General features: G+C 38.7%; 1 protein-coding gene across 3 annotated transcripts in view; it reads left to right on the top strand.

The window, feature by feature from the left end:
* SLC4A10 (solute carrier family 4 member 10) overlaps positions 1-26,296 on the top strand; it is a 317,528-nt gene that overhangs the window by 193,070 nt on the left and 98,162 nt on the right. Inside the window, exons 7-11 of one of the 3 annotated variants that reach the window (XM_060016683.1) lie at positions 1,381-1,472; positions 2,454-2,543; positions 7,219-7,376; positions 10,420-10,507; positions 15,118-15,264. In XM_060016683.1, the coding sequence (XP_059872666.1) occupies positions 1,381-1,472; positions 2,454-2,543; positions 7,219-7,376; positions 10,420-10,507; positions 15,118-15,264 (575 nt within the window). The remainder of the gene's footprint in view (positions 1-1,380; positions 1,473-2,453; positions 2,544-7,218; positions 7,377-10,419; positions 10,508-15,117; positions 15,265-26,296) is intronic. The other 2 variants (XM_060016684.1, XM_060016685.1) reach the window with 2 other exon arrangements.

The raw sequence follows: 26,296 nt of genomic DNA, 5'->3' as shown, positions 1-26,296 counted from the left end.
TAAACTTGGAATAAAGTTGGGATTTAGGCAGGTAGAGGGAAGAGCTAGGCAGAGAGAAGAGTAAATATTCCCATCTAAGACAAATGAGAATAAGAGCAGTATTTTTGAGTCACTGAGTTATGGTTATAAAATATGGTCAAGGCTTCAAAGCTGGGTTGTCATTACTTGTATCACAGTAAAAGTAACAAGTGAGGTTGGAGAGAGGTTAGGGAAAAGAGAGATACATGTGAAATTAAGCAAGCATCGTTAACTGTTATAATTTAATTGCTAAATATGGACAGATTTCATATAAGTTGTGATTGAAAAGACTGTTTCATATTTAGTGAATAATGGAATGTAATTACCCTTGGTTAGCTGTTGTCACATTCTCAGCTGTACTGTCTACTTAACTAATATCATAATCTTTCTTATAATGGGGAAAAGGCTACAAAATAATTAAGTTGCTTGTTAGTGTTAATGGAAAACAAATACAATTCAAATTTATTGATCTCTTGTCATGCAGACCAATATCAGTATGCTTACACAATTGAATAGTGAGAAGCATAATATCATATTCACAGTATTCATAGTATATGAGGTAAAGGTATTTCTAACTAAACCTCTCATATAGAAATCTCTAAAAGTTGTTGCCAAAGAATTTTTTCTCTTTGGTTTGTTTTTTCAGATGCAGTAGAAGCTATAAATATGCTATGTACTTTTCACATAAATATTCGCCCTTTAAAAAACAACATTACATTTGGGCTTCCCTGGTGGCACAGTGGTTGAGAGTCCGCCTGCCGATGCAGGGGACACGAGTTCGTGCCCCGGTCTGGGAAGATCCTACGTGCCGCGGAGCGGCTGGGCCCGTGAGCCATGGCTGCTGAGCCTGCGCGTCCGGAGCCTGTGCTCCGCAATGGGAGAGTCCACAACAGTGAGAGGCCTGCGTACCGCAAAAACAAACAAACAAAAAGAAAACAACATTACATTTAAAATTCTTCAGTCTGAGCTTAAATCATAAGAGTTGTCTATCTTGTCATATATACACATATGCATATACATATATATCCCAATAGTTCTGGATAAAATTTAGAAATCACTGATGTTTCAAACCCATGATTAGATTAAAATCTTTTTGTAGCTGTTCTTTCTTCATAAAGAATAACTATTTAGTTATAGAGTCTTAATCTGAGAATTAGTTTACATTTTCTTGACTGAATTCTCCCGTTTCTATCTGCAACTGATAAATAAGAATATTTGTATTTATATATATCTATTTATATTGACCCTTCATGCTTACTTCATTAAGAAACCTATGTTGGTTTAGTTTAATTCATATTTCACGCAATATGTCTAGAATTATGTAAGTAATTGTTTGTGTTCTGTAATAACAATCTCTTTTAGCAGGTCAGGTTGTTTCTCCTCAGTCGGCTCCAGCCTGTGTTGAGAATAAGAATGATGTGAGCAGGGAAAACAGCACTGTTGACTTTAGCAAGGTAAGCTTTTCTCCCTCTCATTTAAGGAAGCGACTGAGTTATTACTAGAAATTATCAACCATTTTAAGAGGTGTTGACACAATTTTTTTTGCATGCACATTTGTTTTGTTTCTTATCCAAAGCTTGATATTGTTACAGATAATGTTAGCATTTAAGTTCACATGTAATGTTCTGCCTATTCACAAAACCAAACGTGTAAGTTTTATGCATAATCTTCAGGTTTCAGCCACTTGGTGTGATGCATCTCTTCCAGTAAAAAAGATAACTGGACTTCACAGAGAATTTAACAGAAATTTATTGTTTAAAATTTTGCTAGTTTTTTTTTTTCAAAATAATTTTTCCTCTATTTGTGGAAAAGCAAATCATGTAACTTAAGGCTTCACTGTCATGATTCAGAGAAAGGCATTAGTATTAAGAAACACTAGAACATAGTAAGACTGAGCAGAGTTTTGAATAAAAACATAATAAAGACTGACTGTTGAGGGATCCATCTAATTGGAGACAATTCAGATGAAATCATTTATTTGAATGTATTCTAAGAAAATAACGCATGTGGAAATAATGTGCTTTTCTCAGCAAATTCCTGACATCCTATATGTGCTATTGCAGGCAGTGGCAAGCTAACACTTGATCAGGAAAGAAGAGTTTTAATATTGACCAAAAATAGAGTCAACACCTTTCTTTATCTGAGTGGCTGAAACAGTAATCACTCCCAGTAATTTGTTTTTCACAAGGTCCTTAGCACTCCCAAGGATTGTAACAGTGGGAGGAGGTGGGAATGGGAGGCAGTGTATAGGAAGTTGCCTGCATCAAGCTTCTGAAAAGGTTAATAGCGATCAGCTCCTTGCTGCTGTTTCAGAATCCCTCTGCCAGTGCCAAAACGGTCTAGGTCCAGTCCTGTGCATGCTCTCCCTCTGGTGCCTGGTGGAGTCTCTGTGGGAGCATGGTGTACCAGCTTAAGTCTGTTAATTATGCGTGCAGGGGCTGGGAGGCCAACAAAAGGGGCATGCTAGTCCATGTGGGATGAAACAAAGGCATGAAAAAGGACCTCCACACCAGCAAGAGAGAGAGGTGAGGGCACACTCGGGCTCTGTGTCTACAGTGGTTCAAAGCTCATCTCACTGTATGGAGGCATGTGATTCAAATATTAAGCCAGTTCAAATGTATTCCATTTCCTCTCCAAAAAATATCTTTTTAAAGCATTACATCTTCATTCATCTGCAAGTTGGAATAAAATTGTCGCAAACTGCCATACATTTATTTTCTGATGTTCTTCATTTGAAATAGGATCTTAAAAGCAATGACATAAGAAGTTTCTTACTTATTTGTGCAGGCATTAACAGTATAACAAGAGCACAGTGAACATTCTCAAAAACAGTGATAATAAATCCCATCCTTTCAAATAATTAGCTTTTACCTTTTTTTAAAGGATATAACCCTGTGACACTGAATTTTATATCTCAATATGATTTTGCTTTTAGTTGTCTGACCTAGTTTTGCAGCCTTCAAAAATGCTTCAGTACATTTGAAAGAAAATGAATATAGCCAATTGGAGACAGTAGTCTTATTTTCAGCACTCCTAGAACAATTTGAACTATAGAAGAGTGAAAAATAGGGCTTCTTTTCTTTAATCCTTTTCTTCCTTATTGCATTTCAAATCACTGGACTGCTCCAGTTTTTAATGAGAAAGTTAAATTTCTACAGCCCTCTACTCAGTGCCAACCATCTATATTTCTTAGTCTCCTGTCCATAGCATGGCACATTGCAAAGAACATGCTTTTGAGAAGGAGCATGGGATCCTAACTCTAGCATTTATAAGCTATCTAATCTTGGAGGAGTTCTCTGACTCCATCTTTCTCATTTGTAAAATAAGAATAATATCTATTTATAATTTTGGGGGGAAGATTAAGTGAGAGAATAGAGAGAGAGAGCCTGGCAGAGTGTTGGGCTTATAGCAGGTGTTCAATAAAATGTGGCTACTATTATTATTGTTGTTGTTGTTGATATCAGTGGGAACAGCAGTGTCAGAAGTAAACACTAGACCAGGATTTAATATGTTTTGGCCCCCACTGGATCTCCAGTGCCTTGAACAGTGTTTGGGCTGTACATGTTGAGTGAATCCTATGAGGTTCAATATAATTTAAGCCTTCAACTCTGGACTTCTTGGGGTTTTTTTTGAAAAACAAAGTAATACTTCTTACCTTATAACCTGGAAGGACAGAGTAGTAGGACTTGAAAAGAGCTAATGTAATGCATCATTATGGAAACAAATTTTAGTGCCAGATTTTGCAGGTACATGAGTTAAGGTTTTTGAGCCTAATGATTTCAGTCTGGTAGTAAATTTATCCAAGTGAATCTATCAGTTAGTCTACAGATTACTTTGTTTATTTAAATATTTTAAGTTTTACTATGTAGATTCCAAACCCCAGTAGAATTTTGAGATGTTAAGGGAAAAAAGTCCTTTTTCATTTCATGTGACTTGATCCTATGTTCTGTCTACATTCAAACTATATATTTTTAACCCTTCCAGTGGTTAGGCCCATCAAACTTATTCGTTTAAGGAGTGTTTGAAAACATGATCTGAACTGTCAGGTTTTTTGATTCCTATAATGCTTTTGAAAAGCAGATGTGTTATGTTTTTAAACTGACAGGTAGAAGATGGCTATTTTATTATTTCCCAAATGTTGACAATTCCTTTTATTTCAAATGACTTAAAGAAACTTCCACATTATTTTCTGTGTAGAAAGAACTCTCTTCTGCATCAATCTTTAGTATGTGAAATGTGAAGAGTTGCATTATTAAATCCTAGCATTGTAGGAAACCTTAGAAATCTCATTTAGAAAGTGAGAAAGCTGAATCCCAGATTAAGAGAGCTGCTCAAGATCACTGGTTGGTTAGTGTCACAAGACCATTTCTCCCCAAGGAATGTCTATTACTTTTCTTGTACTTTCTATAATGAGCTTAAGACTTAAGCTTTCTCCCTAAAGACCCATCTGTATTTCTTTCACATCTCACTGTGTAGCTTGTCCAGACACTTGCAGTTCCACCATGATCTTCTGTCTAAACTTGTTCCCTAGAGATATAATTGTTTCTCATCCACAACTTAAGTATCAAATAACCAGAATAAAGCATCTTTTCCTTCTAGCATAAAGGTCTGGAGACCCCAGAAGCATGAGTATAAATCCAGATCCATAAGAGTATAGCTTGATTTCTTCAAGATTCTGTTCAGAGGACCAGAAAAATTTCCTTATGTTTATTCCATATTTGAGTCCACCTGAAGACTGTCTTAAGGCTGTAGGTCAACCTAATTCCTCAGAGCTGTTTTTGATATTTGTAGTTTTATAAAAGGTTAAACTGTGGTCCTTAAATGTGATCTTTTGTTATATTAAAAGTTAGGTTGCCAAATAAGGTTCTTTATGAATCGTATGTTAACACAAATACAAATATACAGGGCTATCCCAGGAATAATATAATATATAATTGTATAATATAATAATATAATTAGATAATATGTTATATAATCTATTACCCCCAAATATATGACTACTCCAAGAATAATATAATGTAATGAGTATAATATAATGACTACTCTAGATATATATTATTTAACTATAATTTATTACATTTTAAATCAAGGTAAATTTGCTAATCCTGAAATTAAATTCAGTATATTTAATGCATTTTTTCAGTAACAGATATCAATCAATGATATATTAGGTATTGTATAATGCAAAAAATAATATGTAAGGACCATGTATTTTCTTTTATAAAATTAAGCTATTTTAGCATACTGGTACTCCTTGATTTAATTAAATTGAATCTTAAAGCAGTCATGTGTATAATTGCCACCTGCCTGAGGTACAGACGCTAATAGTTAAGGCTATGGCATTTGTCAAGAAATAAATGAATTCACAGAAAGTTTTCCAGGTTGAACTGAAACTTCTCATTAGAGTTATGACCAGTGTTACCAATATGACTCACACTGATTATCAATTATATATTTTCTTAATAAGCTATTTTCTCATTTTAAATTTTGTTCCAGTGTATTAACATTGTATAATTGTTATTTCTATTGGGGGGGAAAACTTAATAGTTTACTTTTTTAGGCTCTGAGAGACTTATCTCCATAAGTCTTTATTATGTTTTTCTCACAGGGCTAATAGTGTATAAGTATTACGAGCTTACAAATTTGTATTTGGAAGCAAATTTTTAGGTTAAAAACTTTGGAATTTATAATCTTTTTCTTTAAATAGAACATTGCTTCTATTTGATATTTTTAGTGAAGTACTGTGGATTATTTTTATATTTAATCCTTTTGATAAAATGTATACTTCATATAATGGGTTTCATGTTTTGTGGCTCCCTTATCTTACAGAAAATTAAGTAGTTATAAACCTTCAAACAAACCTATAAATAGCTGTGCTGTGGTCTTGATTTCAGAAAACAACAAATTTAATGTAGTCACTAAAGTCTGGCTATGGACATCCTAAGGTATTCCTCCTAAAAGTTTTAATTTTTCTTTCATTTTAAACTGCTGGGAAAAAATATTCTCAAATCATTAAATTTGCAGAAGAAATATCTGACCGAAAAAAAGGTCTTGTTGGCCTCATGGTATTTGCCAGAGCTCTTCTCTCTCTCCCTCTCTCCTCTTCTTCCTCCTGTTAATTTTCCTCTCCCTCGTCCCCTCAGCCCCCTCTCTCTCCTTCTTTCTCCTTCTCCTTCGTTTCCTTCTCTCTGTCTCTGTCTCTCCTCTTCCCACTTTGATCTTTGGTCCCCATTTCATTAACATGAGAGCATAAAAACAATTATTACAGCAGTTAAGCTATCATTCTCCCTGCAAACAGGTTTCCATTAAAAGCAACTCAAATGAATTAGAAACAAGAAATAGGCCTTGTAAAATTGACTTTAAAATCACTGCTTGGTTTTCACTGAGGCTCTCTGTATGAAAATTGATATTTATGCTTAAGAATATTTTACATTCATTTTCAGACTTCACCCTTTACTCCAAGCATTTCTTTTTTGTTAATGATACTTTTGTTTTGTGTGCATTCATTTCAGTCACAGACATTTCATATCAGAAATTCAACAATGGCTCTTCAGCAGCTCCAAATGTTAATATTTTTATTCTTGTTTCCTTTGCTCTGCCATATCTAAATTCTCTGATGAGAAAATAAAATTGAAGATTGATCAAGCCAAGTAGAGAATGTGAAGGATATAGAACAGTGAAGATAAAGTTGAAGACTAAAGTCACAATTTATACTATAAGGAGAATCATGATTATATTTCTTTTGAAATAGGCATATTTTGAATATTAATTCATTGAAATGTATTGTGCACAAAATTAAGATAATGTACTATGCAAATATTTAAATCTATTGACAAATGCTAGTTAAATTAAGATTAAAGTATATTCATTTAATTGAACACATACTCCTTTCTCCCTGAAAATTTCAAAATTACTCATGCTGAAAAAGAATCTTTTCAAAATATTGAATAGAGAAGCTAGAGTATTCAACGTATTAATGACAAATTAGAAAAATACGAGGTAAAAGAAAAAAGTTTTTTTTTAAAGAGCAAGTAAGATGTTTAACTATTTTTAAATTTATTTAAATTATATTTATATAAGCAATATTTATTTAAACTATATTTATTGATGGGTTACCATGTGTGAAATACTGTGCTAGGATATGATTTAACAAATTTTTCCAATTTTGATTTACCTTTTTTTACTTTGTGATGATCTCAGGTTGATCTGCATTTTATGAAGAAGATTCCTCCAGGTGCTGAAGCTTCAAACATCTTAGTTGGGGAATTGGAGTTTTTGGATCGAACTGTAGTTGCGTTTGTCAGGTTGTCTCCAGCTGTACTGCTTCAAGGACTGGCTGAAGTCCCAATCCCAACCAGGTACAAAGTATAAGAGCATCTTTTGCACTTTTCTTAAGCCATTTATTTGTGGGAAAAAAGGTGTAAATATAGTTTCCTCTGAGAGTTTTTTCTAGAAACTAAAGTGTAATCGACAAAACTATTGTTTCTTCTTGTTTGTGGAGGAGGGCAAAAAGTGCTTTAAAAATTATTCAGTCCTTTCCTCCTTCCTCTCAAATTTCTATGTTTTCTTTTAGGCATGCTCCTCATCTCTGACTACCCTGGTCTATATCACCATATAAATCCTTTCTTTCAATTTTGGTGAAAAGTGATAAAGTATTAGGCTTTTCTCAAAGATTGCATTAGACTGTGGGATCCTGTATATGAGTGTGATCGTACTTAAAAAGAGCAAAGTTTTCAAGGCCTGCCTTATGCTTGACTGAGTAGGCCCTCAGAGTACATGTAAGTGCCGTCATTAGGATACTACCTGCTGTATCTAATGTACTATAAGATTCAATCTTAGGCACAGTATACTTCACATACATAGAGTCTTAAGAATCATTGGTAGTAGCATCACGGTACTGTGGTTGAATCTGAATCAAAAGTACAAATTTAATTTGATTACCTGAACTTGTCTTTCATTCAGCTGTACCTAAAAACTAACAACTTTACCACAATACAAACTGAATTTTGTTGTTTATTATTTATCTCTATGTTATAGAGATAAGACTGTCCATGGGCAAATTGAAAAAAGAATATTGTCTACAGAACATTAGGTTCCTACCAATTCCTCCAGGGGACCTTGTTTTCTTTCCTTCTCCCTCCATCAAATGCGCTTCCTGTATATAGACAGCCTTTTACTCTGATCCTGTTCCTATAGCAAAACATATCTAGGTAGGGCCCCATTTCCTACGTGACTGCTGCCCTTTGTTTGATGCTATAATTATTTCAGATGCTGTTAATATGCCTCCTCGTCCAAACACTGAATGCCTTAGCCAAGTTAAATTGATGAAAAGTTCAGGTGCTGTGGCAACTGGGTTTGTAGAATGTTTCTTCTATGGACCTTTGGCCTTAAAACATAGCAGTTTACATCACTTTGTGTTTTGATTGTGGTTAAGATATTCCAAAAATATGGAATAGTTTAGTCAGGAGAGGCCTCATTTTATTAGAGCTCAGCTGACTGGAAGGGGATTCAGTGTTTGAGTGCCTCTTCCTGAATCTGTGGAAGAACAGATTTGAAGCAGGTAGCTAGTTACCAATTCAGGTTATAGAGAGAAGTGTCTGTTCATCCTGTTGGAGGGCTACTGAGACTTCTGATACATACCAACTTTTATTAAAAAAGGGGAAGGATGAACTGGGCGCATTAAGGTGGCCTCTGACTGTATGATCAAGGCTGCATTTTTCTATTTACACCCTGTAATCTATTCAGAGTTTCTGGGAATTTGGGATTCAGATTTAAGATGTGAAACTTACTAACCATAGAGGTATTACTTTAGTAGATTAAAATTCTTTTTCATCTTCCAAGCAGTGCATTCTTGTTCTACCACTTAGGAAGGTATCCGATGAACTCTGAGTAAATGATGGATATTTATGACAATGATAGCTCTTGTGTTTCAAAGGAAAGAAAAGGAAAATTCCCAGGAGTAGAGAAAAGCCGTAATGGGGTTATATACCCTCACTTTGAAAACTGTAAAGGTTTAGGTGACCTCATTTCATACTGACATAGCAAAATGTGTCTACAGAACAATGGAGGAAAAATTAGGGGCACAGTAGAGTCACTGTATGAGGAGAGATTTAAAAGACTAGACTAGCTTGGAAAGGTGAAAAATAGAAGAAGATTAGTTAGACAAATAAAATAAAGAAAGCCATTCAAGGTTCCGAATTATCCTTTCTTAGGAGGACAAAAGGGCACACCGTGTATATAACAGTAGCACCTAGTAAAAATGTCAGAAAATAATTTTAGGACTTTATAAATAGCCCATGGAATAGAAACCTGAAAAGTAGCAGGATGTACATAGGTTAGGAAGTTTCTTGAAAGTACTATACTTGATAAAGCATCTGCCACCACACTAAATTATTCCTGTTTTAAATGTATAGTAGACATTTCTGTATAGCAGAAGTTGACTTGGATTCAGTAACATCTGACACAAAAAGTTAATGTCACATCCTCTAAGACTGTGTAATATATGCATCATGTAAAAACACGTACAATCTCTAAAGTTTATAACTAAATGAAAGGTAGAATTGTAGTACCTATTTTAGCACACTTTAAAAAGCCATTAGTCTTCACGTTTAAGAGCAAGAACCATTTAACAAATGAATACTGTAGAGTTATATTACAGTATATAGGTCATCTTAAAATTCTCACAATTTCCCTGTAGCATTGACCTTTTCAGAGATAAGACAATTACTGGTCCTCCAAAGTTAAAACACATGTTGATTTCTTCAAAAGCTCCAGTTGTGGTGATGTATTTGCTAGACTTTCAACCTAATTGAGGTGGAATGTCACAGTTCAGCTGCTACTTTTATTCCTGCAGCATTGGAATTAATAGTTTTTTTTTTTTTTATCCTAACTGATCTTTGATTCCCGGCAATCATTTTTTCTATTTAATGTAAATTTACGTACACCTACTGGTTTTTTGACCCTATGTTCTTTCATTGTTTATACTACTGTATTACCTTTTCCCCCTTCTAACTAATTCTACAATTTACATATCAGTGAGTTCTCTTTCTTACAATTCAGAAAGGTTTAATCAGATTTTACTTTTCTCAACTTTCTCCTCTAAGGATTATAGAATCCTAAAACTTCACACTAACAACTGTGTGGGCACGATAGGTAACTAAATGAAGGAAACAGAGCAAAGTAACCACGATTCCAATTGCTCAAGGATCTCAAGCATGAGTCATTTTGAAACATCATAAAATATTTGAAAACCTGTAATAATAACCTGTGGAAAAATATGGAACTATTTTACATCGAAATCCCTATCTTCAGTAATTCCTTTGAGATGAGTGATTCTGTACTACTAAAATTATTTTTTATTTCTACCTTGAAACATTTGTGTCTTTTTCTTCTTAATTACAGATTTTTGTTCATTCTTCTGGGACCCCTGGGAAAGGGGCAACAGTACCATGAGATTGGCAGATCAATTGCAACCCTAATGACAGATGAGGTATTTATTCAAGTTCATTGGGAACATTTCCCTTTACTAGGTACACCTAACTTTTGGAGTTCTGTATTCATGACAGTTTTCTGTGAATCAGATTTCTCTGTATTGAATTCCCCTTCTTTTAAATGCTTGTACTATAAAATTTCCTTTGGAAAAATTTGTTGAAAAGGGGTAATAAATTCACACACATGAACATTTTAAAACCTCATACTCTGAAGAAAATTTGTTATTTAGTGACATTTAGAATGTATTTATTAATATTCCCCTTGTAGCATATGTGTTGCCAAAGTGATCACCATTGTAAATATCACTGCAGGTCTTGTTTGGGGCAAAATACTTTTAAGGTCTCAAAAAAAACCAAATACAATGTCAGTTTATCTGAATAGTATACATGACACCAAAAGCCATGCAACGTCTATCAACTCTCTTTATAATTGCCTAAATGTAGATGTTTTTAACCTGGGAGTCTTTTAACCATTAGAGGAGCTGAAGATTTCAAGAGGTCTGTGATCGCTGATACAGCCCACAAATTTTTCTATGTACAAAAATTTGTGTGTAGTTTTCTTGGACTGGAAAAAGCTTGCATCAGCTTCTCAAAGAGATATATGTCTCAGAAATGTAAGATCATAAAAATAAACATAAAAAGTAGTATCATATAACTGGTTTCTTGGATTCTACAACATGTTATGAAAATCTGTTTTTATTATTTTATTGTTTTTATTGTAAAAGAAGAGCATATGCAAAAATCACAGACGGGACATAAATTCAAAAGTCAGTAGTAAATAACAAAGAGATTATACATTTCTAGAATATCATCCAAATAATTTAATAATGTATTTATTGAAATACATGGCTTCTGATACTTGAAATCTTTGAAAAGAGCTAATTAGTATTACATATAACTTTTCCTAGTTTTATGAAATCTGAAAATTTGAACTTGTGTTTGGGGTTCAATATTAATTCTTCTATTATATCTGTTCAAATTATGTTTACTGTTTTATATGAATTAGTTATTGATATTTACACATAGGAAACCAAAAGCTAGAAGAAAAACATTTTTTTCATCTGTTTCAGAAAGAACCAACTTAATGAGTGTATCAGTTTCCTATGCATAAAAAATTACCACAAACTGGGTAATTAAAACAAAAGTAATTTATTTTTTCATACTTTGGGAGGCCAGAAGTCTGAAGTCAAAATGTCAGCAGGGCTATATTCTCTCTGGAGCCTCTAGGGGAAAGTCTTTCCCTGTCTCTCCAGCTTCTGGTGGCTCCTGTCATTCCATGGCTTGTAGCAGCAAAATTCCACTCTCTGCCTTTGTCTTCACATGGCCTTCTCCCCTGTGTTTCTGTGTGTCTTCTCCTTTTCTGTCTCTTTATGTTTCTTATAAGGACACATGTCATTAGATGTAGGGCCCACCCTAATCCAGGATGATCTCATCTTGAGATCCTTAATTACATCTGCGAAGACCCTTATTCCAAATAAGATCACTTTCTGAAGTTCAGGTGGACACATATTTTGAGAAGACACTACTTAGCCTACTATAAAGAGTAACATATTCTGTTGAGGAAATCTGGGAGAAGACAGGAGAGTGACAAAAGGGCTTCATGAGTTCCACAAACCTGTTCTAGTAGAACTCTCTATGAGAAGGCACTGACAGTATCTTTACTTTTAGTGTTTCCATATTGATTAATATTTTGCAATTTTTACAGTATTGAAAAATAAATGACACTGTGTCATAATTTAACTACTGTCACTTTCATGCACATATGTTTCATGGTATATTATGTTTCCACATCTAAGACATTAAGATATTACATTGAGATATCTCTGGGGCATGGGACATCTTATGTGGTGAGAGGAGCATATTGTGCATAAATACTCAAGTTATCTCTCTTCCTAACACTTCCTTTCCCCAATTAGGAGTCAAGATTTTCTGGAAAGAAAAGAGTCAATTCCAAAGTTATTGACTAATCAAGTAGACATAGAACAACAGAGAAACATGCATGGATTTAAAATTTTAGATTTAGAATGAGAGCAGAGAAAGGACTTCCATCTATTTCCTTGGTAAATGAGAACTACCTAATTTGAGAACAAGCATCAGCTCTTGAATGAAGGTTCAAACATGAATCCTTTAGACTTGAAAGTTTAGAGCTTAGCTTTGGGGCAATTTGTTTAACTCTCTGTGAGCAGTGGGATAGAGAAGCAGAAACTCAGCCAGAAAGTTACTCCAAAAATGAGAGCTGTTAATTGTAATAGGACATTTAAATTAAATTATGATAGTACATTCATTGAATATTAAAAAAAATGTTTAAATACTCTTAAAAGAGAAAAAAAGTTTTTATTGTTCAAAGCCCAGGTGGAGAAATTGTTCTGCTTATATAACTGCTTTGAAATACATTGAACAATTATACTCATTAAGAATAAAATTCAATATGTTGATTCTGGGCTTCCCTGGTGGCACAGTGGTTGAGAGTCCGCCTGCTGATGCAGGGGACATGGGTTCGTGCCCCGGTCTGGGAAGATCCCACATGCCGTGGAGCGGCTGGACTCGTGAGCCATGGCCGCTGAGCCTGCGCGTCCAGAGCCTGTGCTCTGCAACGGGAGAGGCCACAACAGTGAGAGGCCCAAGTACCGCAAAAAAAAAAAAAAGTTGATTCTTACAGTTTACTTTAGTTAAGAAAATGGTGAATTGTATTGCCCTATTAAGCTGTAAATTCCATGAGAGCAGTTACCATTTAATATTCATTTTTGTTCCCTGATTTTGTCAGGTGCTCAAATAAATATTTGTTGACTAAGCTCTGTTTGTTCTTTTCCTGTCTGTACCAGGAACTTCTTGTAGGTAGACTGTCTTTTCCTTTTGTATCTTCAAACTTAAGGTAGTGTCTGGCCCTCAGTCAGGGTTCAGTAAATTTTTGTTTAAACGAATTAATGACTGAATGTTCTAGTCATCCTAGCAACACCTTATCTTGAGTCAGTGTAATCTATTTTCTTCCTTCCTGTTGAGCATTACTAGAAAGAAATCATATGATTTTGTTTATTGGTGCTACTACCAATTTATTAATCCTTTTATATAGTCTTAAAAATTATTAAGCATTCCAAAGAGCTTTTGTTTATATAGATAAGTATGCTGATATTTATCATAAGAGAACTAAAAACTGAGAATTTTAAAATGTATATTTGTGAACTTATTTTAAAATAATAGTAAAGTCATTGTATATTAACATAAATAACATAGTTTTATAAAAACAAAGGCCAAAGCAAAATCAAGGGATTATTTTTCTTTTTCTTGTTTTGGATTTTTGCACCAACAATTTTCTCTATCACCTAGCTCTTAAGTCAACACTGACTTGTTCTGTTCAATTAGCAAACATGCCCAACATATAGTAGCTACTTAAGAAATACATATGAAATAAAAGTCCAGGTTTTTCCCATCCTTAAAATTTCTTACTCCTTAACATAGCATGTACCACTGAAATGTTGAATGAATCTGAATCTCAACAGTTTTGAAAGACTGATCTCTACTTGGTCCTGAATATCATAACTTCATTTATCTCAGTGTGTTACAGTATGATTTTTGTCACCACCACTCTACTGAAACTGCTTTCTGTAAGGTCACCATTTACGAAATATACTATCCTGTGTTCAGTACTTATGTCACTTGATCTCTTACTGGCATTTGACATTATTGAACACCTCTTTTTTTTTTTTTTCTCTTGAAGAACAGCAAAAATTATGTGCTTTGTTTTGACACTAAATCTTTGAGGTTTGTGTTATTGCTTACCCTGAGGTAATAAATATATCCTTCTATATTCTGTCCAATGAGTTTAATACTTTAACTCTCATATTTAAGCTTTTAATACCTAGAATTGCTTTTTGTGTGGGATGTGGGTAAAGATCCAATTTCACTTTTATATAATTACTTGGCTTATTATCATTTATTGATTAGTCCATCATTTATTCAATGGTTAGCATTAGTTTATGCCACGGTATAAATATTGTTAAAATTTCTAATATATTCTATAAATTTTTATCTCTATTTTAAAGCAAGGGCTTTTTTCAGGAAGTTTGATTTACACATATTTAAACAATGTTTGCCAAACTTGAATCATTAATTCTAGTTTAATGAGCTTGCGTCTATCCTCCTTTCCCTTCTCTCTCTTTTTTTTTTTTTTTTACGGTACGCAGGCCTCTCACTGTTGTGGCCTCTCCCATTGCGGAGCACAGGCTCCGGACGCGCAGGCTCAGCAGCCATGGCTCACGGGCCCAGCTGCTCCGCGGCATGTGGGATCTTCCCGGACCGGGGCATGAACCCGTGTCCCCTGCATCGGCAGGCGGACTCTCAACCACTGCGCCACCAGGGAAGCCCCTCCTTTCCCTTCTCTTACTCTTGCCACCAGAAATTTCAACATTCACCTAGCATTCTAAGAAAAAACAAGTGTGTGCAATCATAGAATAAACTAAGCTATAATATTTTACACTAAAAACTTCTTTAGTTAGAGCTTCTTGTTCAAATTGTTATAATCACATGAGAGATAACTGGGAGATGAAAACAAAGAACACATTAAGATTTTATAATTGTTTTTTATCTATAAATGATTATTTTCCTTCTTTAGGTATTTCATGATGTTGCTTACAAAGCTAAAGATCGTAACGACTTGGTATCAGGAATTGATGAATTTCTGGATCAGGTTACTGTTCTCCCTCCTGGAGAATGGGATCCAAGCATTCGAATAGAGCCTCCCAAAAATGTTCCTTCCCAGGTATGTATATACGAAAATACTCTTAAGACTACCATCATTTTGTTGTGTTTTTAATATATGTACTAAAATAGTATAACCAATCCAAAGATTCAAATGATTTAAATGATAACTTCTGTGATACTGTGATTTATAATATGAAACATGTATCTGGTCTTTGTCCCTATTTCTGGCAGAGAGCTCCTGAAATGCTTGGAATTTTCTAAGTGATGAAAGCAACAAAGATGTCTTTTGTTATGTTAATGAGGTTACTCCCTGGAAGTTACCTCCCGGGAGGTGAGAGGGGCTAGAGTTTGAGTTCAATCACCAATGGCCATTGGTTTAATCGATCATGTCTGTGTAATGAATCCTCCACAAAACCCCAAAGGGACAGTGTTCAGAGGGCTTCGGGGTTGGTGAACACATAGAGATTGGGAAGATTGGCGTGCCTGGAGAGGGTATGGAAGTTCCTTGACCTTTCCCCATGCCTTGTCCTATGCATCTCTTCCATCTGGCTGTTCCTGAGTTATATCCTTTTATAATAAAACTGGTGATCAAGTAAATAAAATGTTTCTCTGACTTCTATGAGCCACTCTAGCAAATTAGTTGAACCTGAGAAGGGATTCATGGGAACCCTCAGATTTATAGCCAGTTGATGAGAAGCACCAGCAACAACCTGAAATGGGGTCTGATTGGTGGGCAGTCTTGCAGGACTGAGCCCTCTACCTGTGGAATCTGATGCTATCTCTGGGTAAATAGTGTCAGAAATGAGTTAAATTTCCCACCACATTTGAATTGGTACCAGAACCTAATAAATCTCTAAAAAGGCAGGGATATGAAGTTGTAAGATCTTCCTTCTTCCTATTCAACACAGATTTAGTGTATTGATGATATTCTACTAAATGACAGTCTCATATGCCTAGAAAGATTTTAGACCCACCTTAACACATACTATACTGGAGGAAAATTGAAATTTTAATAAAAATAGAAAATATGCTTGAGAAAAAGCTCATTACCGTCTTTCCATATTCTGATACATCACTTTGAAATTGGCAAGTGTTAGGAAAATTCAAAGGCATGGTTTAGTCATATTGCATGGAAAACTCCCTGTTTCTGCTAATCACATTTATGACTTGAAGAATTTTTTTAAATAATTCTTTTGTTTCTATTACTTTTGTGTGGGCATATGGTGTGAAAATTGTAAAAATTCTCCCTATAAAAATCGAATGTGCATTTTACTTGTTATACAATGCAGAAAGATAGAAATAAAGACCATTGCTGTTGTTTGGGGTGAAATTCTTATTGCAGGCATGTCTTTGTTGAGAGTGGTGGCCAAATGTCTTAAGCCCACTCATATTGCCATCTCTATTCCTGTTGAATCTGCCTCCTCCAACTCTCTCTGCTGTCATCTACCCAAGCCTTGCCTTTGGCTCTTGTCCCTGTGGAGTTCAGCTGCCTTAGTAGTTGACTGTGCTGCCTTAGTTGAAGCAACAGATGGCCTAATTGACCCAGCTCTAGACATAGAAGCTTTTCTGGTTAGCCAGAGGTGGGTAAATGAGCAGGTGTACTACTTAACCATTTCAGGTGATCTACTACTAAAATAAAGTAAGTTGCTTAAAGAGTAATTTTAACGGTTTAAATGGTCTTATTTTTGTACTTGCATACACCTTTGCACTTACAGTATTAGCAAAGGCAGTATAATGCTTCTTGAAGTAATAAGAAAGAATCTCTTTAATTGATGTTATTTGGAAAAATTTAGTGAAAATACTAATATGTTGAATATGAGACCTTAAAATTCACTTGTTAACACCAATTTGCTTTTCAAACATTAAAACTAAAGTCAAGCATTTTTTAAAAAATTTATTTATTTTATTTTTGGCTGCGTTGGGTCTTCATTGCTGCGTGCGGGCTTTCTCTAGTTGCGGCAAGCAGGAGCTACTCTTGGTTGCGGTGCGCTGGCTTCTCATTGCAGTGGCTTCTCTTGTTGCAGAGCACGGGCTCTAGACACGTGGACTTCAGTAGTTGTGGCACATGGGCTCAGTAGTTGTGGCTCACAGGCTCAGTAGTTGTGGCGCACGGGCTTAGTCGCTCCGCGGCATGTGGGATCTTCCCGGACCAGGGCTTGAACCCCTGTCCCCTGCATTGGCAGGCAGATTCTTTACCACTGCACCACTACGGAAGCCCTAAAGTCAAGCATTTTTGAAGCACCTTCCCTTTGAGAAATGATGTTTCTGAGGCAAGTGGAGGCATGGGAGCTTTGTATTTTCAAAATTAATTTTATGAGACTTTAAAACCAGGATTAATTGTTGGATTCTGGGTATTGAGAGGCAGTAGTAGAAAGAACATTGAATTAAGAATCAAGGCACCTGGGTTCTGCTATTATCTATTTGTATGATCTTAAACAGATGCCATAACCTTTCTGTACTGGTGTTCTATATCAGTGTGTCCAACAGAACTTTCTGCAATGATAGAAATGTTCTATATCTATGCTATCTAATAAGCCAAGCCACTCCTGAGCACTAGAAATTTGGCTACTGCAACTGAGGAACTGAATTTTTAATTTTAATTAACTTAAATTTAAATAGCCATGTGTAGTTAGTTACTATAATGTTAGACAACACAATTTTATATAATGAGTTTGAATTAGATACACTCTGTGTTTTTTACAACATTAGTATTTTTTAAATGTATGTTGGAATTGAATAATAGATACTATGAAACTATGTTTTCTTTGATTAAAATGAATTGAAATAAATTAAGCACTCTGACTTCTATTCATTCAAATAATATTTTCCTCCATGGGATAATCTCCATGGTTTTTATTCTTCCAGAATGTGCAAATCACAGTATTTTTAAATACTTTTTACTTTCAGTTAAGAGAAGAATAAACAGTCACCTCAAGGGATACCCTTGAAAATACTGTTAGAACATTGTGTCAGTCATTATAATCACTCCCTTGTGTATACCCTCAACTTCCTTGCTTTTCTCTCATGCCATTTACTTGCTTGTCAAAACCACAACACTGTGTGAGTTTGTTAGACCTGCGCGGTCTCCTAGGAGTTTCGACTCGCCCAGGAAACAACAAGAGTCGGAAGTCGGTGCAAAACGCAAGAGGTTTATTGAAGGCCGGTGCACCGGGGTTCCTTGGTCCTCACGCAGGAGGTCGAAGAAGGAACCCTTTTTGGGCGCGAATATGTCAGTTTTATAGGTTCCCACTTCCCTGTATGTAAATTATAGATTTGGTTGTGTTCTCCTGCTGATTGGTCCCGGCTTAGGCTCGGACCAGAGAGGGAACTTATCCCCAGCTGTCTGATTGGTCTTTGACAGACACCTATTTTGTTTATCTCCCTCCTTCTCGGGAGGGGGCCGGACATCCTGGAAATTCACCCATTGTCTAAGAAGCCCCTATTGTCTGGAGAGTTCTTAATCATTAGCTGGAACAATGTCCCTCGAGTCCCACATTTCCCCCTTTTTCTTGTGACTATTGATTCCAATCATGGAATCTCAACCTTCTGTTCGTAAACTTTGGTACTGTTGTCTTAACATTAGAACTTGTACAGTACTGATACGTTCTCTAATAAATGCTATCAAGCGATTTAGAACACATGGTCCAAAAGTTAAAATCAACAATAAAATAATAAGAGGTCCCAACAGAGTAGAGATTAAGGTGGTAAACCAGGGGGACTTATCAAACCATGATTGAAACCATCCTTTTTCGTTTTCTCTCTCCCTTTGCCTTTTATCTAAACGTTCCCTTAGTTTATCCATGGTTTTGGTAATGGTTCCTGAATGATCAATATAAAAGCAACATTCTTCTTTTAGAGCGGCGCATAATCCCCCTTCTTTAAGAAACAGCAAATCTAGGCCTCTTCTATTCTGCAACACCATTTCTGAAAGTGAGGTGAGTGATTCTTTTAGTTGAGTTATGGAACTTTCTAATGCTCGAAGGTCGATGTCTACAGCCTGTCTTAAACTTGCATAATACTGGGGTTGTTGTATGAGGGCTGTGGTTCCTGTTCCTATCCCGGCAGATATTCCTAGTCCTAGAAGGACAGCCAATGTGAGGGTTACAGGTTCTCTCTTCCTTCTTGTTTTTCCCTCGTATTCATCTAAGAAGGACGAATCTGAATGATAGATAAGTCTAGGAACTAATTGCACTAGCACACAAAAATAAGCTGAATTGTTGAGAACCTCTAGAGAGACACAAGGGGTGAGCCCCGTGTTACATGCCCACCATCCATCTTGGGGAGGTACAAGATATCCCGAGCCTGAAGGGAGGCTGAAATCATGACAAAGGTGTCGATGGGACTGGGGAGGTGTTCCTATACAAGTACCATTTCCAGAAACCGAAGACAGAGTTAATTTACTGTTCCCTTTCTGTTTCCATCGACAATGGTCCGGGGAGCTGACATTAGTATAATTAGAACTATATCCTATAGCATCATAATAAGGGGGAGGGGCAGCATAACAGAGCCAACATGATTTTGTAGCCTCCGGGTTTGTAGCATTAAGGACCGTAAAGGCTGCCTGCACCAAAGAAAGCATCCTATCCTGAGGAGTCCCAGGCTTAACTGTGGGTTCTTTGGATCCAGAGGTTTCATTAGTCTCATTCTTTGTTGACGTAGTTGAAGGGGCCGGGGGAAGCAAAGGGGGGCCAAGTACGGGATTTGGGCCTATTGATATAGGAGCAGGGGTCTCAATCTTTAGCTTAAGGGTGATTAATATTCCCAAATCATATCCATTCTTGTAAAATCTAATGCCCCATGAGTGGCCATTTACCCATTTTTTATCTCTTTTTCCAGGATTACTAAAGGAAATTTTGAGGGGGTGGCACCATCCTGAACATTCGGGGGCGACGGGTCGGGGACCCCTATAAGAAGTATGAGTGTAGTTGGCTGTTACTGTAATAAAATCCCAAGTTGAGGTGGGTCTCCAATAAGTATCTCCTGTGGTTTCACATCCCCAGTTTTGGCAATATAAATTTTCAGTTCCCCCACATTTATAATTCAGGGATCGGGGGCGATGGAACCCGGGGCATACATAGAAGGAGAGGGTTCTGAGCCAACTTCTTCGGACCTGGTTTTTACAACCCTCTCCGGAGTAATCAGCTTTAGTTAGAAGTTGGGACGGAGCATTATGCTGATCATAATAACTCTCTAGATCCCAATAGGGAGCTCCTATGGCCAGTTTACAGACATCAGGAAAAAGGTCTGGCCACCAGGTCCAGGGAGGGGCAGTATGGCTAATGGACCAGGTTATATCTCCAGTTTGAGAAATTACCTGCCAAGTTAGACGTTGGGGCAGGTGAGGGCTAAAATCACTTACAGTCAGTAAAGGCAGTAAAACCAAAATTATAAGTCTTAGGTTCGTAGAAGCTTGAGTTTGAGCGGGTTGTCGGTTCTTTGGGCCTGCCATCCTGATGATGCCGCCGCTGGTGCAGCTTTCACGTGTGAAGCATGGATCCAGGCAGCGATGCCGTCCACTTTTATGGCCGTTGGGGTGGTTAGGAGGACGGTGTATGGTCCTTTCCATCGAGGTTCCAACGTCTGGGTTCGATGCCGACGGACGTATACGGAGTCTCCGACTTGGAAAGGATGAGTTTCTCCCGGTGTTCCCGGTTGGTAGGCCTTGGCGAGTTGGGACCATATTTCTTTCTGGACCAATTGGAGTCCCAGTAGCCTAGCATATAAGTCAGTGTTATTTTGGCAATCAGGTTTTATTTCTTTTCCTAAAGTGAGGAGGGGAGGCGGGGCACCATATAATATTTCAAAAGAAGTAAGATGGTATCGGGAAGGTGTATTTCTAACCCGGAATAGGGCCAATGGAAGGAGCACCGTCCAATCGGTACCGCCAGTCTCCAAGGACAATTTAGTTAGGGTCTCTTTTAGAGTCCTATTCATTCTTTCTACCTGACCTGAACTCTGGGGTCTATAGGCACAATGTAATTTCCAATCAGTCCCCAAATATCTGGCCACATCCTGACTTACCTGGGCGACGAAGGCTGGACCATTATCAGACCCTATTACCTTTGGTGCTCCAAATCGAGGAAAAATTTCTTCTAAAATCTTCTTGGCTACTACAGCAGCTGTTTCTTTCTTTGTTGGGAAAGCCTCTATCCATCCTGAAAAAGTGTCTACAAAAACTAAAAGGTATTTATTACCGTACCTTCCAGGACGCACTTCGGTAAAGTCCACCTCCCAGTAAGTTCCTGGGCGGTCCCCCCTGAGTCTCTTTCCAGTTTCAAGTTTCCCTTTGTGAGCGTTTACCTGTTGACATGGGACGCATTCCTGCACAATTTGTTCAGCTAATTTTGTCATTCCAGGGGTTTCGTACCCGGCTTTTTGTAACAAGGCTACCATCTTTTTAGTCCCCAAATGTGTCCATCTGTGCATCTGTTGTAACATGGATTCTGCTTGCTGAGGGGACAAAGTTCCTTTTGTTGTGGCCGGGATGATTTCTTCATCGCGGCCTGGTTTTTCAGGAACTTTATCTGACAGTCCTAGAATGACTTCTCCCGATGCTATTTCTCGGGCCACTTGGTCAGCCATATTATTTCCCCTAATTATTGGGGTATTTCCTTTTTGATGTCCAGGGCAGTGGATGATACTGACTTTAGTAGGAAGCATGAGTGCAGTCAACAAAGCCATGATTTCGTCTTTGTTTTTAATTTCTTTGCCACCTGAAGTTAGTAGCCCTCTCTGTTGGTAAATGGCACCGTGGATATGAGCGGTAGCAAACGCATATCTACTGTTTGTGTAGATGTTTACTTTTTTATTCTCTGCCATCTCTAATGCCCTCGTCAGGGCAATTAATTCAGCTCGTTGGGCTGAGGTCCCTTGTGGTAGCGCCGCTGCCCATATGACTTGTTTTCCGTCTACCACGCTGCCCCAGTTCGACGCTTACCTTCCTCCAGGAAACTGCTCCCATCCGTGAACCAGGTGAAATCAGCATCAGGGAGGGGCAGGTCCATCAGATCTGGCCTACTGCCGTGTGCTGCGGCCAGTACTTCCTGACAATCATGTATGATGGTGGAGCCTTCCAAGTCAGGATCAGGTAGCAAGGTGGCTGGATTGAGTCCTGTGGCTGGAGCAAACTTGATGCGATCTGAGTTTAGCAACAGGGTTTGGTAATGGGTCATCCTGGCATTAGTTAGCCACCTATCCGGTGGTTGACGGACTACATTTTCCAGGGCATGAGGAGCTGTTATTGTTAGATTTTGTCCTAAAGTTAGTTTGTCAGCATCTTTGACTAGAACGGCCACTGCAGCAATTATCTTTAAACAGGTGGGCCATCCTGATGCCACAGGGTCCAATTTTTTTGACAAATAAGCAACTGGGAGATTCCAGGGACCCAATTTCTGAGTCAATACTCCTTTTGCAATGCCCTTATTTTCGGCCACATATAAATGAAAAGGTTTGGTTACATCTGGCAGTCCTAGGGCTGGAGCTGAAAGTAAAGCTCGTTTGATTTGGTCAAAAGCCCGTTGTTCCTTATCGCCCCAAACGAAAGGAGTGCTGTTTTTGGTTAGGGGGTACAATGGGGCTGCCAGCTTAGCAAACCCTGGAATCCATAGTCTACAGAATCCGGCCATCCCCAAAAATTCTCTAACCTGCCTGGCGTTTTTGGGAGCCGGAATTTGGGCCACCGTATCCTTTCTGCTCTCCGTGAGCCATCTTTGCCGCCCTTTTAATAGATACCCCAGGTAACTGACCTGTTGTTGGCATATTTGTGCTTTCTTGGCTGAGGCTCTATATCCCAGGGTTCCAAGTTCCGTTAACAGTTTTTCAGTACCCTTGATACAATCTTCTTGGGTCTCAGCAGCTAATAAAATATCATCAACGTATTGGAGTAATGTTACCTGGGGATTTGATTCTCTATATAATGCCAAATCCTGATGGAGGGCTTCATCAAAGATGGTCGGGGAGTTCTTAAATCCCTGAGGTAGCCGTGTCCATGTCAGCTGACCAGACATTCCCGATGTTGGATCTTTCCATTCGAAGGCAAAGTAGGGTTGGCTCAGGGGAGAGAGTCTTAAACAGAAAAAAGCATCTTTAAGGTCCAAAATAGTATACCACGTATGTTGAGGTGGAAGAGTGCTCAGGAGGTTGTAAGGGTTTGGAACTGTGGGGTGGAGGTCTGCCACCCGTTTGTTTACCTCTCGTAGATCCTGCACCAGCCGATAATCATTTGTTCCTGGTTTCTTTACCGGCAGGAGAGGGGTGTTCCATGCTGATTGACATCTTATTAAGATGCCCAAGTCTAGTAGCCTCTGTATATGGGGACGGATACCGTCTTTGGCTTCTCTACTCATGGGGTATTTACGGACTGTTACTGGGGTGGCAGTTGCCTTGAGTTCCACTAGCACCGGGGGCCGATTTTTGGCCATCCCCATTCTGGCAGTTTCTGCCCAGGCTTGAGGGAACCGAGTTACCCAATCAGTAACATTAACTCGTGAGGATGAAGGCTGCTCGTATAATTTATATTCATCTTCTAATTTCATAGTCAACATTTGAAGTAACCTTCCCTTATTATCAGTTATGGTGGGACCTTCTGGCTGAAAGTGGATTTGAGCCCCTACTTTGGAGAGTAAATCTCTTCCCAGCAAAGGATAGGGGCATTCCGGAATAATCAAAAATGAATGGGTTACTCGTCCAATCCCAAGATCTACTGTCCTTCGTGTGGTCCATGAATATTGTTTATTCCCAGTGGCTCCTTGTACCCATGACCTTTTAGCTGAGATAGGACCTTTTGAGTGGAGAAGGACGGAGTGCTGGGCTCCGGTATCTACCAAAAATTGAACAGGTTCCCCCTCCACTTTAAGAGTTACCCGGGGCTCGGGGAGAGGGTTCGAGCCCTGACTTTCCTAGTCTTCTTTTTCCAATGTTAAGATTTTGTTTTTGGTTGGCCTTCCTCCATTCTTTTTCTTAGGACATTCTCTCGCCCAATGTCCTTTTTCTTTACAGTAGGCACATTGGTCCTTGTCTAATGGCCGCCTTCTGTCTGCCGTTCGCCCTTCCTGCCTATTTCTATCCCCTATATTTCTTCCTCCAACCACAGTGGCCAGTATCTTACTTAAATTCCTCTCCTGTCTCTTATCCCGTCTTATTTCACGGGCTTCCTGCTCTTTCTGCTTTCTTTCTTCCTTCTCTTCCTCTGTTTCTCTTTTGTTATATACTTTATCTGCCTCTTTTACTAACTCCTGAAGCGAAAATCCCTGCAAGCCATCTAGCCTCTGTAATTTCTTCCTAATATCAGGGGCCGCTTGATCAATGAAAGCCATTGCTACAGTAGCCCTATGTTCCTCCGAAGTTGGATCATAAGGGGTAAAGCGTCTAAAGGCTTCCATTAAACGTTCCAGGAACACAGTTGGCGATTCCTGGGGCCCCTGAGTTACTTCCCTTACCTTAGCCAAATTAGTGGGCCGTCTGGCCGCTCCATGGAGACCCGCCACCAGAGCCTGGCGATACATTTTCAGGCGCTCCCTACCTTCCGGGGCATTGAAATCCCAGTTTGGCCTGACGAGTGGGAAACCAACATCAATCTCATTAGGCAGCTGGGTAGGTTGCCCATTGGCGCCTAATACATTTTTTCTGGCTTCTAAAAGAACCCGTTGCCTCTCCTCAGTCGTTAGGAGAGTCTGAAGCAGCTGCTGACAATCATCCCATGTGGGCTGGTGGGAGAAAACAAGAGATTCTATTAAAGCGGTAAGGGCCTGTGGATTTTCGGAAAAAGTTGGGTTATGCATTTTCCAATTATAAAGATCTGCAGAGGAAAAGGGCCAATATTGGAGAGGTCTATTCCCTTGGCCGTCGGGGGGGCCATATTCTCTAAGAGGTAGGGCAGTGGAGTCCGGGGAGATAGCCCTCCGGCTCCTAGTGCCCGCTGAGGGACCCCTTTCTTCTTCCATCATGGATGGTTCCCTTGGTGCCGAGGGCAGTGGAGCTGGGGGTCCTCTAGGTGGTAGGGGATTTGGGGCCGGAGGATAAGGGGGTGGGGAATCCAAAAGAAGCAAATCGGACTGCGGGTCAGGATAAATCGCCTTCGGTGGATCCGGGGCGTCAGGTAGCTTTTCCGTGTTGGGGTTTTTCTTTAAGGCTAATATCTCCGACGCTGCTGATGTGTGCGCGGACGTACCTGTTGAGGAAACAAAGGGCCGGACCCACGGAGGTGGGGAGAGAATTAAATCTTCCCAGACCAAGACATATGGTACTTGGTCTGGATGTCCGTGGGGATCTATATTAAATATCTTAGACTTCAGCAGCTTAATCTTGTCTAATAAAAAGGATCCTTCGGGGGGCCATCCTATCTGAAATGTTGGCCATTCAGAGGCACACAAAGTCTGCCACTTTCCTTTCTTCACCTCTACCGAAAAATTATGGGCTCTGGCCCGAACTTCGGTCCAATGGCTTAGGGTAAGGGAAAGAGGAGTCGTCATAGTTTGTCCCATTGTCGTCCGTCAGAGAAGAAGAATAGACCACAATACAGAAACAGTTAAAAGTCCACGAAACACATATACGTATGGGCCACCGCGAGCTCGCTTCAAAACCGAAACTTCTTCAGATGGCAGTTACCACCAAGGGAACTGCCGAAACCGAGTGAAGGGGAGACAGAGTTTGCCTCTCCTTCCAGATGAGCCACCAGGGCGTCCCCTAGGGCTCATGGACGCCGGCTATTAGCACGTCTGCCTAGCCAGAGGTCCGATACAGATTCCATAATAAGCCAATTCTTACGGCTTTCCTCCGATAATGGCCCACAAAGAACAAGGGACAAACAGACAATCAAGCTCGAGCTTACCTGGTACCTCCAACTCCTGATGTTCTTGTGGTCCGGGGCGAGTGGAATCCCGGACGAGCCCCCAAATGTTAGACCTGCGCGGTCTCCTAGGAGTTTCGACTCGCCCAGGAAACAACAAGAGTCGGAAGTCGATGCAAAACGCAAGAGGTTTATTGAAGGCCGGTGCACCGGGGTTCCTTGGTCCTCACGCAGGAGGTCGAAGAAGGAACCCTTTTTGGGCGCGAATATGTCAGTTTTATAGGTTCCCACTTCCCTGTATGTA

Source organism: Delphinus delphis, chromosome 7, assembly GCF_949987515.2.
Source record: "Delphinus delphis chromosome 7, mDelDel1.2, whole genome shotgun sequence".
Lineage (NCBI taxonomy): Eukaryota > Metazoa > Chordata > Mammalia > Artiodactyla > Delphinidae > Delphinus > Delphinus delphis.
Note: the sequence above shows the minus strand (reverse complement) of the source record. Positions and strands in the feature narration are given on the sequence as shown.